Source organism: Oryza sativa, chromosome 3, assembly GCF_034140825.1.
Source record: "Oryza sativa Japonica Group chromosome 3, ASM3414082v1".
NCBI lineage: Eukaryota > Viridiplantae > Streptophyta > Magnoliopsida > Poales > Poaceae > Oryza > Oryza sativa.
Window position 1 is genome coordinate 9,921,681 of NC_089037.1, and position 14,656 is coordinate 9,936,336.

The 14,656-nt window shown below is 46.8% G+C and overlaps 2 protein-coding genes across 2 annotated transcripts; one reads left to right on the forward strand and one right to left on the reverse strand.

Moving 5' to 3' along the window:
* The first annotated feature begins 1,222 nt into the window (after window positions 1–1,222).
* Window positions 1,223–5,597, forward strand: LOC4332478 (probable sugar phosphate/phosphate translocator At3g11320). The gene is made up of 4 exons (XM_015775504.2): window positions 1,223–1,947; window positions 3,225–3,328; window positions 3,498–3,726; window positions 5,033–5,597. Exons 1-4 carry the CDS (start codon window positions 1,462–1,464, stop codon window positions 5,180–5,182), a joined length of 969 nt encoding a protein of 322 aa, XP_015630990.1. The 5' UTR covers window positions 1,223–1,461; the 3' UTR covers window positions 5,183–5,597.
* Window positions 5,598–7,122: 1,525 nt separating this feature from the next.
* Window positions 7,123–9,953, reverse strand: LOC4332479 (probable RNA-binding protein ARP1). The gene is made up of 6 exons (XM_015773482.3): window positions 9,435–9,953; window positions 9,140–9,347; window positions 8,864–9,029; window positions 8,238–8,277; window positions 7,854–8,112; window positions 7,123–7,451 (listed from the first exon to the last, which is right to left on the reverse strand). The coding sequence occupies exons 1-6, from the start codon at window positions 9,666–9,668 to the stop codon at window positions 7,426–7,428; spliced, it is 933 nt and encodes a 310-aa protein (XP_015628968.1). The 5' UTR covers window positions 9,669–9,953; the 3' UTR covers window positions 7,123–7,425.
* Between the last annotated feature and the right edge of the window lie 4,703 nt (window positions 9,954–14,656).

Genomic DNA, 14,656 nt, shown 5'->3' on the forward strand with positions numbered 1-14,656 from the left:
TGCTCTGCTGCCGAACATAATAAGGTCATCGCCAACTGGGGTTTGCTGCCAAACTTCTGACCTGTTGATCCAGTACCGGCGGTAGGATTGGTAGTGATCACTGAGAGGCTAAGCTATACCGTTGGTGGTGCAGTACGACCAAGCACACTAGTACTATCGTGAGGCATATATACCTTTGCTACGATTACAATGGGGTTTTGCTACGATTACAATGGGGTTGCAAGGAGAAAGTGGATTTCGACCAGATCGTATGTGTTTTGAGGGGGGAAAAGAGCTAGGTTTTGGTCCTCGAAACTTTAGCTTAAAAGAAAAACTAAATGAAGATATAAGTATATAACATTACTTAAAGATAGGTATACAGCTTAGCTATAAAGAATAATCCTTTTAGTTTAGATAACTAATAAAGACGAATATCACTATAGATGCATTTTAGATCTCAGGTATATATAAACTTACCCTATGACAACTTACTATTACCTTTGTTTTTTAATAACACCATTGACTTTTCATATAACATTGGTCCATTCGTTTTATTAAAATAAATAAATTTGGTATACACATGTAAAAGTATAAGTTAAGACTATAGTTTCTTTGATGATAAAATAAGTCACAACAAAATAAATGATATTTACATATTTCTTTTTTAATAAGATGAATGATCAAACATCACATCAAAAGTGAACGGTGCCACACATTATAAAACCATAGGTAATTTGTTGCAGGTTATTTTTGACTCGATTAGAGCGAAAAATTCTTTAAAAAGACAAAAATACTCCTACGGTCAAAAGCTTTTGAGCTAAGCCTAAAGTGAACATGGAATACGATGTATGCATAATTTATAAATTTTCACTCTAACACCATGTCTGAAGCATGTGGTGGGCATTTTCGTCTTTCTCGAATTCATTTCTCTAATTGAGTCAAAAGTGTCATTTGTCGTTTTGTCGTGACATATTTTTTCGATGTCTATCAGTAAATTATATAAATTTTAAATGTTATGTAGCAAAATTCGCAGGATACGAAGGACCAAACAATGTACATTTAGGCTGGGAAGGTATATACGCATGACTACGTCTAATCTAAACAGCAGCATTGAAAAATTACTCCGTCTAGTACATTATCTACTCCAGTGCCTACTACTACTACTGGTCAATAATAAATAAACCTAAGCCAAAACCAGCCTTAAAAAGCCTTATATAATTAAAAAAACAGGTAAAAAGGAAGCGAGAAAGAAATCTCGCTCTCGCCTCCTCGCCACCGTTCTCCGTCCATCCACCGAGTCACCGACAGGAGGCGCGTCTCCTCCCTCCTCACCTCCATCTCCATAAACACAGCAGGCTCACGCACACGCCTCCGCCCCGGAGGAAGGAAGGAAGGAAGGCAAGGAAGCCAAGCCCGCGACCCCGACCTACCCCCACCAATTCAACCCTCCCTCCTCAGATCCACCACCACCGAGCGCCCGCGATGACGGCCAAGGGCGGCGCCGCGCCGTCGCCGGGCGGCGCGGGCGGCCTCCCGAACGGCCGCTTCTTCACCGTGGGGCTCGTCACCGCCTGGTACTCCTCCAACATCGGCGTCCTCCTCCTCAACAAGTACCTCCTCAGCAACTACGGCTTCAAGTACCCAATCTTCCTCACCATGTGCCACATGTCCGCCTGCGCCCTCCTCTCCTACGCCGCCATCGCCTGGCTCCGCGTCGTCCCCATGCAGCTCGTCCGCTCCCGCGTCCAGCTCGCCAAGATCGCCGCCCTCAGCCTCGTCTTCTGCGGCTCCGTCGTCTCCGGCAACGTCTCGCTCCGCTACCTCCCCGTCTCCTTCAACCAGGCCGTCGGCGCCACCACCCCCTTCTTCACCGCCGTCTTCGCCTACATCATGACCGTCAAGAGGGAGTCCTGGGTCACCTACCTCACCCTCGTCCCCGTCGTCACCGGCGTCATGATCGCCAGCGGAGTGAGTTGTTGCTCTGCCTACCTCTCCCTATCTATCCCCTTTTTTGGTAGATCTGGTGCCGCTGCTGTTGGATCTGAGGGGGAATCCGGCCATGGCTGGATGATGATGGGGGGCTCAGTTCTCGTGAGATCTAGCAGCTGAGAAGGCTAACAAACAGGAGGATCTGTTTATTGTGCCTTATGGGAATCCCTTTATTACGTTAGTGGCTTGCTTCAGATGATCTGAAGTGCTGATGGTTCCTTTTCTACTACTCCTTATGTTGGAAATTTGGGTTATGATTTTTTTTGGGACCAATTCATTAGTATTTACTAAATTCCTGACACAAATGCACCCACCAATTTGAGAAAATTGCTCTTTTGACACATGGTTAGATTTTTTTTCCTCACCAGTTTGTAGGGGTAGCTGATACAGCTCTTTTCAGTATCCTTCTTGTTTTATTGGCCGGAGCCCAGAGCAACATCCAAATAATTGTTTGCTTGGTGATAACCCACAGGCCAGAGTCATTGAGGGAGATAGGTTCCTCTGTAGGTAGACTTGTTCTACTGTAAAACTTCACCGGTGAAGTTGTGGACGTCCAAGCCATTTTTTTTGCTCTGTAGTACCAACCTTATTGGTTGAGTTACAATGCGTTGGGATTTGGGAGATATATTGTGATATTCCAGTGTAGGTGATGGAAATAGCCATCGGTTTCGATTGCCATGAAATTGATACGTGGAATCTCGTTAGATTGACACATGAAGAATTGTGTTCTTCAAAGTGTTCTTGAACCTTGTGACGTTAATTGTGGTGCTCTTACATTGAGTTCCATGCAATAGGTATTATGCTGCCAGCTGATTAGAAACAATTGTTGTGCTTCTAGGCACTCTAATAATCTTAAAATCAGGTAATCTAAGAAAATAGGAGAATCCTATATCATTAATTGAATGAGAACAAAAAATATCACTTATTGTGATGGGCCTACATCATGAAGTCATCATAGATTAATTAGAGTTGTCATAGATGTATAACAAATGGCGCAAGTATACAACACAATTTTTATAACACATATTATGAGTTGTATAGCGAATACAAGTTTAGCTGCGCAGTTGTATGGTGCCTACTGCTTTTAAATTAAATACAGCATCCAAGGCTAGCAAATTTGTGGGTTGGCTAGCAGCATTGCACCCCATAGAATTGTGGGAAGCTCTGTGTACCTTCTTGTTTAATTATCTGCTTAAGGGTATACATTGCTTCTGTCATCAACTAATTAATATGGATCATGCAAACTGAACTTACAGGGAGAGCCTAGCTTTCATCTGTTTGGATTCATCATGTGCATTGGGGCCACTGCTGCAAGGGCATTGAAGACGGTGTTGCAAGGAATCCTCCTTTCATCCGAGGGGTAAACCTCTTTTCTTTTCATTTTATGTACAGATCATAACTGATATGCATGGTCTGGATTCAAACTATTGCTTTCATGAAAGTGATATTCCTGTTGAGTAATGTGCAGATTTTGAGGGTTTATCTTTTTCAGGGTAAAATTTGACGATGCATATTCTGCCATTTTGCAGGGAGAAGCTTAATTCTATGAATTTGCTTTTATACATGGCTCCAATTGCTGTTATTCTCTTGCTCCCTGCTACCATCTTCATGGAGGACAACGTTGTTGGCATTACAATAGAACTGGCCAAAAAGGACACCACGATTGTTTGGTTGCTGCTGTTCAATTCCTGTTTGGCATATTTTGTCAATTTGACCAATTTCTTGGTGACTAAGCATACTAGTGCATTGACTCTACAGGTATGGCATGGAGTCTCACTCTTTAATTCATCTCTTGTTACTGGAGTAGAATTTAGCAGTGTTCAAGAAATTGTTTTAGATTTCAAATTTGTTGCTGACATGTTAGTACAGTGTACCCACTCACTTCCATACATGATTTTAGAATGGCGTTTGATTGATTGGTAATACATAATTACACAGCAATATTCGCATTCCACAGTTAACAAATTTAGCTTCTATAAGTTTAACTGTAGAATTTTGAGGTGGCCCAGGGAATGACATCAAATCAAAGTTTTAAACTTATCGGCCAGCCAGCTACTGAGCTTGGAAATATGTTTACTATGTCCATTGATTTGAACTAAAAGTGCTTAGCTTAGTTCCCTCTTAAAATTTCCGTAATTCCATTGGGTTACCTTAAGATTGTTAGCATATTTTGGTTCTATTTGTCCCACTGCTCAGTTGAGTAAATAAGTTCTATTTTAATAATATTGGGATGTGGACAAGTAATTCGCAAATAGTAGCATTAGTCTTCAGTAACTAGCATACAGCTTGACACATTGTTCAAGTTATCTATCAAACCTGATGAGAAGATTGTCTGTTGCACTGCTATCATTGACAATCTTGTGGAGGACTGAAGCCCATTTGATAATACAAAAGGAGAATGCAACTTAATTGACCCGCCAACAACTATTGCCCTATTAAGATAGTGATATAGATAGTGTTTACTATCTAGTATTGTTATTACGGCACTGTCTAGGTCTCTAGGCTACGCGTTGGCATCTAGGCAATCCAGGTAGGATGCTGCAGAGGCTTACCTCTCAATGGTGCTTTACTCCTCTGCCTGCCACTGGCCAAGCCCCCCTCTATCGTGCTCCCTCTGAGACTCCAATCTATCTAAGTGCCTGTCAGGATTCCTCATCTTGTGCCTGGCCAAGCTCTAGGTCTGAGTAGGCATGTGCATTCTTACCCAGTTTGCTTGGCTCTGCTGTAGAGCTCCCCCAATCTGCTTTGCTCTGCCTCCCTCCCAATCCCTGATTTTTGTTGCTCACCATCTCTGCTCTGCTTTACACTTCTCTGCGACTCTGCCTCCTTGGTGCCTTGATGGTCGACTTGTACACAATGACGATCATTGTATCATCTGTGCTATTATTCATATTTTTTATGCACAAAACATGATCTGTTATGATTTGTAACCACTTGCTGAAACACCACTAATTTGTTCAAGTAGTTGCTATTAGATCATTGGTTCATTTATGATCATTTAACCGTAGCAGACTGAATTGTAATTTTGTGTTTATAAGTTTTTAACATCCACTGTTGTTTCCAGGTCCTAGGTAACGCGAAAGGTGCTGTGGCAGTTGTTGTCTCAATTCTAATATTCAGGAATCCCGTATCTGTAACCGGAATGCTCGGTTACACTCTTACAGTTATAGGCGTAATTCTTTACAGTGAATCCAAAAAACGCAACAAGCCCTGAATATTTTAGAATGCCGTAAATATGGCTGTCCTTTCTCATTCCGGTGGATGCCCAGGGCTAATATATGACGGGGAACTACATCGGGGACAATTGCAACAAATCCTGCACTGTATGGAGCCTGATTGGATAGCAAGGATAGAAGTCCAATAATACATGTAGTTTGCCCATGGGATCTGGGAGGCATTTTGTTTTGCTAATGGAAATGATCAATAGAATATTTTTTTTTTGTGTTTAGAGAACTGTGGCTCACGTTGCCAACATTGGTTAATACGGTTAGTTCGTGGAAATTGTTTGAGTCATTCATCGGTTATTGTAAGTTCATGTTCCCCCATTTTGTTTTTTCTCTGAAGATTGCCTGTACCAAACTTTGCTCCAGGACCCCCTAATATATTATGACAGTGAATTTAATCCCACAGTGAGCTGTTGTTACACTGATGCTGTTCTGCTTCATTGTAGTTTACCTTACCTTATGAAATAGAGTCTACATAAAAGTAAATTTACTGGAAACTTAAGATTACACCATGAATAGGAGTAGCTATTTTTTTTAAGATAATAACACTATGGCTTTTACTCAACGAGCTACAACTAATTATTACAAAGTTCACACATGGACAAACTCAGCACACACTGACATAATGTAAAGAAAACACAAACTAAAAAGACACCAACACTGCAACACAAGATAAAAGAACCTATATCCGAAATTGACAAAAAATATATATATAATCGTTGACTCAAGTTTATGACATGCATTTTGTGGTTGGGTCCAACCCCGAAACTAATATGTTGTCCTGAATAGTACATTTGACATTCTGATTTTCAAGGTTCCTCCTTGCCTTCATCTTTTCTGCCCTTTGCAGTGTGAAGCTAGTCTATCACTTGCCCTTCTCTTGATCTGTCTGGTTGGGGCTATTAACGCCTCTGGAACAACATGTAGCTTTAGAGCTAAACTGTCCTGGGACTGGACTGACTCCACCACAGTTGTGTCCTGTGCTAATCCATCATACTCTCATAAGATGTTGTAAGCCCTTTGATTCAGGCAACAACATTACCTGGGTAGATGGAGTAGAAGAAGCCCCTTTCTCTGAAAATAGAACCACTGTTCTGGCCACCATTGTCCATTATAGAACCATCCTTAAGATTGGATATGTCTTCACCCTTACCCTTGCCATGCACGTTACTTCCATCTTCCTCTTTTCCATCTTCCTTATCACCTCCACTGTCCATGTGGAGGGGTAGCTATTGATGGTCAAGGTTATATATAGCGTGAACACATAACGTCATCCTCTCAAACATGTGATTTTCATCGCAGAGTAGGCCAGGTTTACAAAATGCTGATAAGGTAAGGTAAGCTAATGAAAACTCCGTGTCTACTGTATTGGTAGCTATGTACGATAGTGGCTAAATGCGCGTCAAATTGCAGAAGAGAATGAGCAGTAGCGCTATCGTATTATGTTCTTGTGGATTGAGGTAAACAACGTGTGGAAGTAGGCGAAGTGTCGATAATTCGAGATTTTGCCAATTAAACGGGAGTAATTAGACGTGTGGTTTCCAGCGTCTATTCATTTGAAGTCCAGCAAACTTGCGCATTTAGACTCTCGCGGAATCCATCAAAAGCTCTGTTTTCTCTGACGATAGGCACTAAGTACCGAGCTGAACAATGGACAGTTTAGCAATGTAGAACTGATAATTCAGTCCGTGAAAATAACCGCAACGTGGGAACCAATAATTGAGCTCACATATGTGCACCAAACTTAGTTGTTTTTTTCATCTAAAAGAAAAACCTGAGTTACTACTGCAGTAAAACAAGGGGCATAATAGTTTGCAGAGCTGGTTGAAGTGGGAACCAAACAAGAGTCATAGCGAGTGATACTGTAGTAGGAGTATCATATTTCATCAGATTCATCATATGGTTCCAGACAGAATTTTCAGAGAATATATGACGAGAGATTATGACGATTTATTCAGGTTCACTGTCCCCTGCAGCGACTGGACTACAGACACTTGGAAAAAGAAGGGGTTTACCATTGAAAAATACGCTGGTAAACGAGAGACGAATTGAATCTTTCTTGTTACAGATTTTTGATGGGCGTGCGCCCCCATGGACGCACGAGTTAGAGCGAATTAAACGAATCGAATAGGCAGCCTAGTCCGACAACCGGACGAACCCTTCATGTGCAGCTTGTTAATCGCCAGAGCACCTTTGGCCTCCTCTTAATTCCTCGCACTGTCGCCGTGCCCCTTCAACTGCATCCCGTCACCTGCTCCACTGCAGTACATGTACATCACAAACATGCAGGCACCAGAGTTAGATCGGTGTACTCGGTAGATCCTGCGAACTGGTTACATCATGTGTAGCTAGCTGGAGATCTGCAAAGCTTTGGGCAGCAAAAGACAGTGCACATGCGAAAGCTGTACTAACTGATGGTAGTTAAGGTGATTAGTAGTATCTTCGTAGCTGTCTCTCTTTGATTGAAGTTCAAGTTCAGATTCAGAAAAGTTTGTCGACATAGGTAACGGGTTTAACTCCTTCCTTTGCAATGCAACTACCGACTAAAAAATGCAGCTACATTGATCCTCTAGTGCAATTGTTCATCGCAATGTTCCTAAACAGGAGTCTGTCCATGGAATTAAGAACTTGTAGTGCTCGTGAATCAGTAGCATGTTTTACCTTTGGGAGGGGCCATGACGGTGGGCTTGGAGATGATGGCGGGCACGGTGGTGACGGCTGCGGCCGAGACCGGCGGGAAGAAGTGGGCGGCGGGGACGCCCAGGCCCTGCGCGCCATGGTAGTGGTACTGGTAGTACGGGTACACGGGCATCATCCCGTTCGCCGCGAGCATGCCTCCCTGCGCCGCCGCCGGGTACGAGAAGTGCCCCTGCAGGTAGGCCCCGTTCGTGCCATGCGCCGCTGCCGCCTGGCCTAGCTTCTGCTCCCGCGTCACAAAGCAAAATTATTCTCAGTTCATATGAAACCGTACATGGCTGCAAGGCAACATTTAGGACGTTTTGGTGCATCAGGGAGAGGAGAATTGGGTAGATCAAGAAGGCTTACCGCGTTGTAGCTCAGGTCAGCGACGTAGTTCGGGGAGTACCTGATCGAGCCAAACCAATCAATCAGTGCAACGAATTATCGCTGGTGTAACACTTGGTTATAATAATAGGGCACCTAAAAGTCAGATCGCGTAATCAATTGACAACTATGGGCGCTGCTTTAACTGCGTGCGCAGCCGTTAATTTTTTCTTTTTTTGCCCTCCCCTGTTCTTCTGCGTTCTTTCCCTGCATCCCGTGCAGGCCGGCACGTGGGCACGTGAGAGCACGACGAGGCAGCTGGTCCGGTCCATGTCCAGCCTGTGCCTGCGCGCTCCTTGTCGCGTCGCGTGCCCCCCTAGCCAGCCACTGCCTCGCATGTGCCCCACCCCATGCACCGGTCCCCCCCTCCGCCCCGTCCGGGCGCGCACCGGACACGGATCCTCGTACGCGCGCGAGCGCGGAGATACTAGCTAGCGAGAAGAGAGAATTCACGCGCGCCGCCCCTCCGAAACGTCGCGCCATGGCGGCGCAAAATTCTCGTCCGTTTTTTTTTCTTCTTTTTTTGGAGCCGTTTGGGTTCGAAACGTTGTGCGCGCGAAGAGATCGAGTAGAATTGTAGTACGGTAGAAGGGGAGGAGAGCACGTACCCGTAGGTGGTGGCGGCGGGGTAGAAGGGGAGAACGCCGTGGTATTGCTGGTGGTGGCCGCCATGGGCGGCGTAGTGCGCGGCCGGCGGCGGCGGCGGAGGCGGCGTCGTGGAGGGGTGGTAGTACCACGGCACCGGCGACACGCCCCTGGACCCCACCGCGATGGCTGCTCGCCAAAGGCATGTGATCTCACTCGTCAGTACGACCGTGGACGACGCACGTTAATTAACAAACAGCTGTAACTAGCGTTGGTTAAAAACTGCACCGGGTGCGTACCTGGCGCGGGCTGGTGGTGGTGAGGGGAGGGAAGCGCGGGGGCGTGCGGCCCCGGGGTTGCCGGCGGCGAGGGGCGGAGGAGGTGCGGCGGCTGGGCGCGCGGCTTGGCGCCGAGGGACGCGAGGTTGCAGTTGGCGCGGCGGCCGTTGATGACCGGTGTGGCGTCCTCGCACGCCTTCTTGGCCGCGTCCGCCTCCTTGAACGTCACCTGCAGCCACACCACCGTAAGAAAACCGAACCTCGCGCACGTCGCGACACGAAAGCGAGAATGAGAGCGTGGAGTGGTGGAACTGACGAATCCGTAGCCCTTGGAGCGGCCGGTGAGCTTGTCGGAGATGATGACGGCCTCGAGGATGTCGCCGAAGCGCTCGAAGTGCTCGCGGAGCGTGTCCTTGTGCGTCTCCCACGCCAGTCCTCCCACGAACACCTTGGTCAGTGTCGTGTCACCGAACGCCGCCGCCGGCTGCTGCACCTGCACCACCTGCGGCGGCGGCGGTGTCTGCTGCGGCTGCCCGCCCATCATCGTCATCTCTCTTCGTGGCCGGGGCCGCGCGCGCCTAGCTACCTAGCTACCGACCACCTCAACGACACCACGCCGAGCTGAGACGACCCGCTAGCTGCGACGTGCGTTCGTGCGCGGTGATATGCGAAGGGGGAGGCGAGCGAGAGCGAGCTATGTGGTGCGCTACTGCGGCTGCTTATATAGACCGGAGTTTATAAATTCTTGGGGGGAAGGAGGGAGAGTGGTGGTTGGGTGGGCTGGATAACGGAAACAGGAGAGCTGCTACTACTAGCCTGTCGCACTGCTCCTCTAGCCTGGCAACTCTGTCCTGTGCCTCACTTGGCCTCTCTCTCTCTCTCCTCTCCGACTAGTGTAACTAACAGAAAATTCCTGCAGGCTGCAACACACATTCACTCTCCGGCTAAGATCTCTACACACCACTCTGATTATTCTGCGTAGTCAGGTTTCGGACACAAATGAAATAACCAATTTTATAACTCGACTAAAAACTTGCGAGACGAATCTTTTAAGCCTAATTAAACCGTCATTAGCATGGTAGCATTTATGGTTAATTATGAACTAATTAAGCTCAAAAGATTCGTCTCGCGATTTTCATGTAAACTGTGCAATTAGTTTTTATTTTATCTATTTTTAATATTTTATACATGTGTCAAAAGATTTGATGTGATGTTTTTGGAAAATAAAATTAGGAACTAAACCCCGCCTTAGTAACCAAAATTAATCTTCCTGAAGAAGAGTTGTCTTTGGGGTGGTTTAATTAATTTGACAGTTCATATTGGTAGTAACTCGCGTGTGTCCGTACAATGTATTAGGCTGTGAGATGATTCGATTACAAGTTTATTTACCTGGCTGGAGAAAACGAGAGATGGACGAGTGGCCATATGGGGAGCTGTACGAGAAGATGGAACCAGCTGGCTTTGCAGTTTCGCCTTTACCACACAACGTGCTCGCGCCTTTGATTTGCTTAGCTAGCTCGCTCGCTCGCTCTCAGCTGCGTGATCATGTTGCCCTATATATTACTGTAGTCTTTAGCTGTTTTTAATTAAGAACCATGTTAATCTTGACGATTGATCAGGGCGATTGTGATTCTCAGAAAAGAAGCTTTTCCTGTTTCCTTTCCTCGTATTGTATAGTAGTGCTGTTTAGGGTTGCAAATCAGGCACTGGGGAATGCATACAGTTGCTGCATGTGAGTGTATTTTTAAGTTGACAGAAAATACAGTCATACGGTACACCTGAAAACACATCTAAAGCTAGCTAGCTAGCACGTGAGGGTATCCGGTAGGGATCGTCATTTTGCTGGCAGGAAAACATAAGACTCAGACCCCAAAAGTATATATACACTAGATGCAGAGTATACTATTCCTATATTACTAGTACTCCTAACTGCTACTCATCGTAACAAAAACAACGTCCCTGCCGCCCCTTATCCAGTTGTTGTCTCACGTAAAATCTGCTTCTAACCTAAGATGAAGCAGATCGATCGACTGAGGGTATTGCACATTAAACCTACAAGCTAGGGCTACAAATTCCCTCACATACACATCATTGTGTTCCATAAAGAGCAGCACGACGGCATGGGCAAACTGAGACTGTGACCCCAACCCAAATATAATGGACGCGGCATTTGCACGGAGGGGATCGGGCAGATCTCGCGTTAATTCGCCGGCATCGCAAAACCAAAGCATACACTCGCAGTGTAGCAGTATTTCCGGTGACGTACGCCACCGCGGGACCGGCGGACTATGCGCCGCGGTCCCGCCCGGCTCCCTCCCTCCCCTCACGTGAGGAGGGGCCGCGCGCCCCTGCGCCCGCACGGCGCGACGAGCTAGCGACTGCACGCATGCGCCCGATCGATCGCGCGATCCCGGTGGGTTGGTGTCTCGGCGATGATGAGTGGGCGACCCATGCATCGCCAGTTTAATTTGCCACTTGCTCCCCGGCCACCCAGCCCGCGAGCCCCGCGACCGATCGATCGGGAGATGGGATGGGAGAACGTACGTCTCTCCTCTTTTTGCTCGTGAAACACCATGATTTCGCCGCGGAATCGCGTAGAGGCGCAGTCAGCCGCGCGCGCACACCTCCGGCTGCATGCGCGCCTTGCTGGATCGGTCGATCGGCAGATCTAGTGTCCGGTCAGTCGCCTGCGGCATTGCCTTGGGTAGAACTGGAACTTTGTTCGGAGATACTAGGAGGCATGCACATGGATATGGTGTACTGGGGGGACGATCCGACGATGACGAGATGCGTACGTGTGTGTCCCTGAGATCCCACGGAGAAGGTAGAAAAAGAGTGACTTGAAACCTGGCGAGTACTCCTCATGTGAGACACAGCTAGAAATGGAAGGACATGTACGAGTAAGTGACTGTTTCACGTACTATACTGATCCCGCAATCGAGCAATATTCTTGTCCATCTTCATCAGGGTGCTTTACTAGTGTTTGAGAAGTGCTTCGAACATCACGTCTACCGATACTCAAAAGCGAAAGGCAGAAATAGATAGACGTACGGATGCAAATATCTATACTCGTGGACAGAGAGAATCTATATGACGCCCGGCCTGTACATGCTCGTCCGCTGGCTGATCTCGCTGTTCCAAACAAAAGGTCTAGCAAAGCATTTTCCATCATCTGCGTCAGCTATACCACATTATTCTAACCATTCCCCATATAGAGTAGCCGCGACCAACCCAAACCCACAGTCCAGAAGCGTCAGTCTAGCCAGCGTCCTTAAAATAGCGAGTCCCTCGTTAGTCGTCAGAGCGCTAATCATGCAGTTTGCATGCACCGTATACAGGGGCGGATCCACAGTACATTTACTGGGGTCATCTGACCCCGATGACATCCAGCTATCTAAGGTAATGTCTTATATTTTGCCACATGTGACCCCATTAGCTAAAGACTAATGACCCCAGCCAATCACTTCAGCTCTCACGCTCTCACAGGGCAGTAAAACAGTTTACTTGTTTCACTGCCTCCTACCAAGCCCATTAAAGTCAACTTTGTTTGGTTGATATACTTTGGTCTAATAAGCATTTACTATAGTTCTGATCTTTGCATGAGGAAACGAAAACCTCTCTTATCATAGTCTAATTAGCATTACAAATAAACAAATACCTTTATACAAAAAAAAACGATTGTAGATTATATAATGTATACATGTTTAACTAATGTGCCTAAGTAGAAAAGAAGTTAACTTTTTTAAAATACAACCATTTCTCAACCATATATATCCATATTGGAGTTGTATATAACAAATAAATATGTGATGTTATAATCTATGCTCACAGATAGGGATGTAAATGGAGCAGACAAGCGGGTTTTTCTTACTTGCTTATCACACTTCTAGTTTATTTTTTCTACAAAATTTTGTACTGAAATAAACTAGCAAATGAATATTTATGCGGATAGTGAGACTACCCACTTTGCATCCCTACAAATAGACCCCGGCATGTACGTCTCTCCGTCGGCGCTGAATAAAACGAACGGTTAAATATGTTTGAAAAATTTAATGGCGTCAAATATTTAAGGACGGAGGGATTAGTACATTGGTGACTCCGGTGGTTCAGCTCCGCCCCCGACCGTATACCATATCGATGAGTACAGTCACACACATCGATCGTCACATGCCCGTCGAGCCCACCCGTACCATCGAGCATCGACCAGCGCAGCGATTACCGGTGCGCGACACTGTTTCCGCTGTCCTCGATTCAGCGGTGGCAGCTACGACCAGATCGTCGTACGAGACCCTGACGCCGCACGTACACGTTTCCGATGGTGGCAGCAATTAACGGCGCCGCGCCGCGACACGACGAAGAGGCAGCCTCGCGCCCGCAGTGCAGCAGGACGTACGCGCTCATGCTGTCATGCATACTGTCATACGCGCGCGCGCGCACACGCGAGTCTCCGATGAGGCGAGACGACGGTCGGATCTCGCGGTGGATACGAGCTGATGCATGGGGCCGGGCCGGAGCACACCGCATGCAAGACGGCAGAGGAGGGGCGCAGGCACATGCGCCCACGTCAGAACAGCGAGAATCTCCCTCCTCCTCTCCTCACCCACTGCACCAGCTGCTGCCTCGCTGCGTGCCCGTAACGTGGACAACTGTTACTCCTGTCTACATGCCCGGATGCCACACACGCATTACACAGGCTCACGCCGCATTGCACTGCCACGGTATGAGAGAGAGAATTTAGTCTTGGTTTGACTGGACCGAGAGGAGGGGAGAAGACTAGTAGCAAGTAGCAAGGGACAAGAGTGGGCTGGGAGTTAGCTGTAAGACCAGAAGAGTGAGCTGGCTTGCATGCCTCTCAAAGGGGCAAAGGGGGGAGAAAAAGGATGGAGAAAACAACCGCGGTGTAATCATCATCAGATGCAATATGGGGTTAGAAAGGCTGGCCGGGTTTTGCAGAGAGCCAGCAGCAGGTGGGCATATTGGCAGTGCTGGTTTGGGGTTGGCTTTGTTTTTCTAGATCGGATTAGATTAGACGGACAGTTGATGGCCCATGCATGTTGTCATCTGGGCAGCCTTTTCTCATCTTTATTTTTTTATTGCTTTGCCCTTTTCATCAAATCGCTCTCAGTTACTAACTGCTAAGCAACCTTATGGATGAATGTCAGCTACTCCAGACAGACAAAAGATTGGCATTTCTGAATTCCAAACATGTATAGCAGTTGATACTAGCTCCAAACTGAACATTATGTTTAGTCAAATTTGATCCTCTAGACTGCAGCCGGTTCTCACTCATCAGTATACTTTTCCTAGTCAAATTATGTTCAGTGCACCTAGCTAGCTTGAGGAGCAAGGGTGGACGGATGTGTGTCACGCACCCGAGAATGTGTTAAATATGATGATCCCCATGGCCATGGGCACCGCACACGACGCAATGTTCTGTCCACCTTTTTAATCCCCATGACACCAGGTGGTGCACATGTGTGGGCGAGCTGGCCGGCCGGCAGCACGCAGGCATAATGCGGGTAGGGAGAGAGATCGAGT

Excerpts from the sequence above, each read along its gene's own strand:
- LOC4332479 (XM_015773482.3), bottom strand. The coding sequence starts at position 9,668 with ATGACGATGATGGGCGGGCAGCCGCAGCAGACACCGCCGCCGCCGCAG. Across the intron at positions 9,348-9,434 it reads GCTCCAAGGGCTACGGATTC|GTGACGTTCAAGGAGGCGGA; the intron begins GTCAGTTCCACC and ends GTGTGGCTGCAG. Across the intron at positions 8,113-8,237 it reads CTGACCTGAGCTACAACGCG|AAGCTAGGCCAGGCGGCAGC; the intron begins GTAAGCCTTCTT and ends ACGCGGGAGCAG.
- LOC4332478 (XM_015775504.2), top strand. The coding sequence starts at position 1,462 with ATGACGGCCAAGGGCGGCGCCGCGCCGTCGCCGGGCGGCGCGGGCGGC. Across the intron at positions 1,948-3,224 it reads GCGTCATGATCGCCAGCGGA|GGAGAGCCTAGCTTTCATCT; the intron begins GTGAGTTGTTGC and ends CTGAACTTACAG. Across the intron at positions 3,329-3,497 it reads ATCCTCCTTTCATCCGAGGG|GGAGAAGCTTAATTCTATGA; the intron begins GTAAACCTCTTT and ends GCCATTTTGCAG.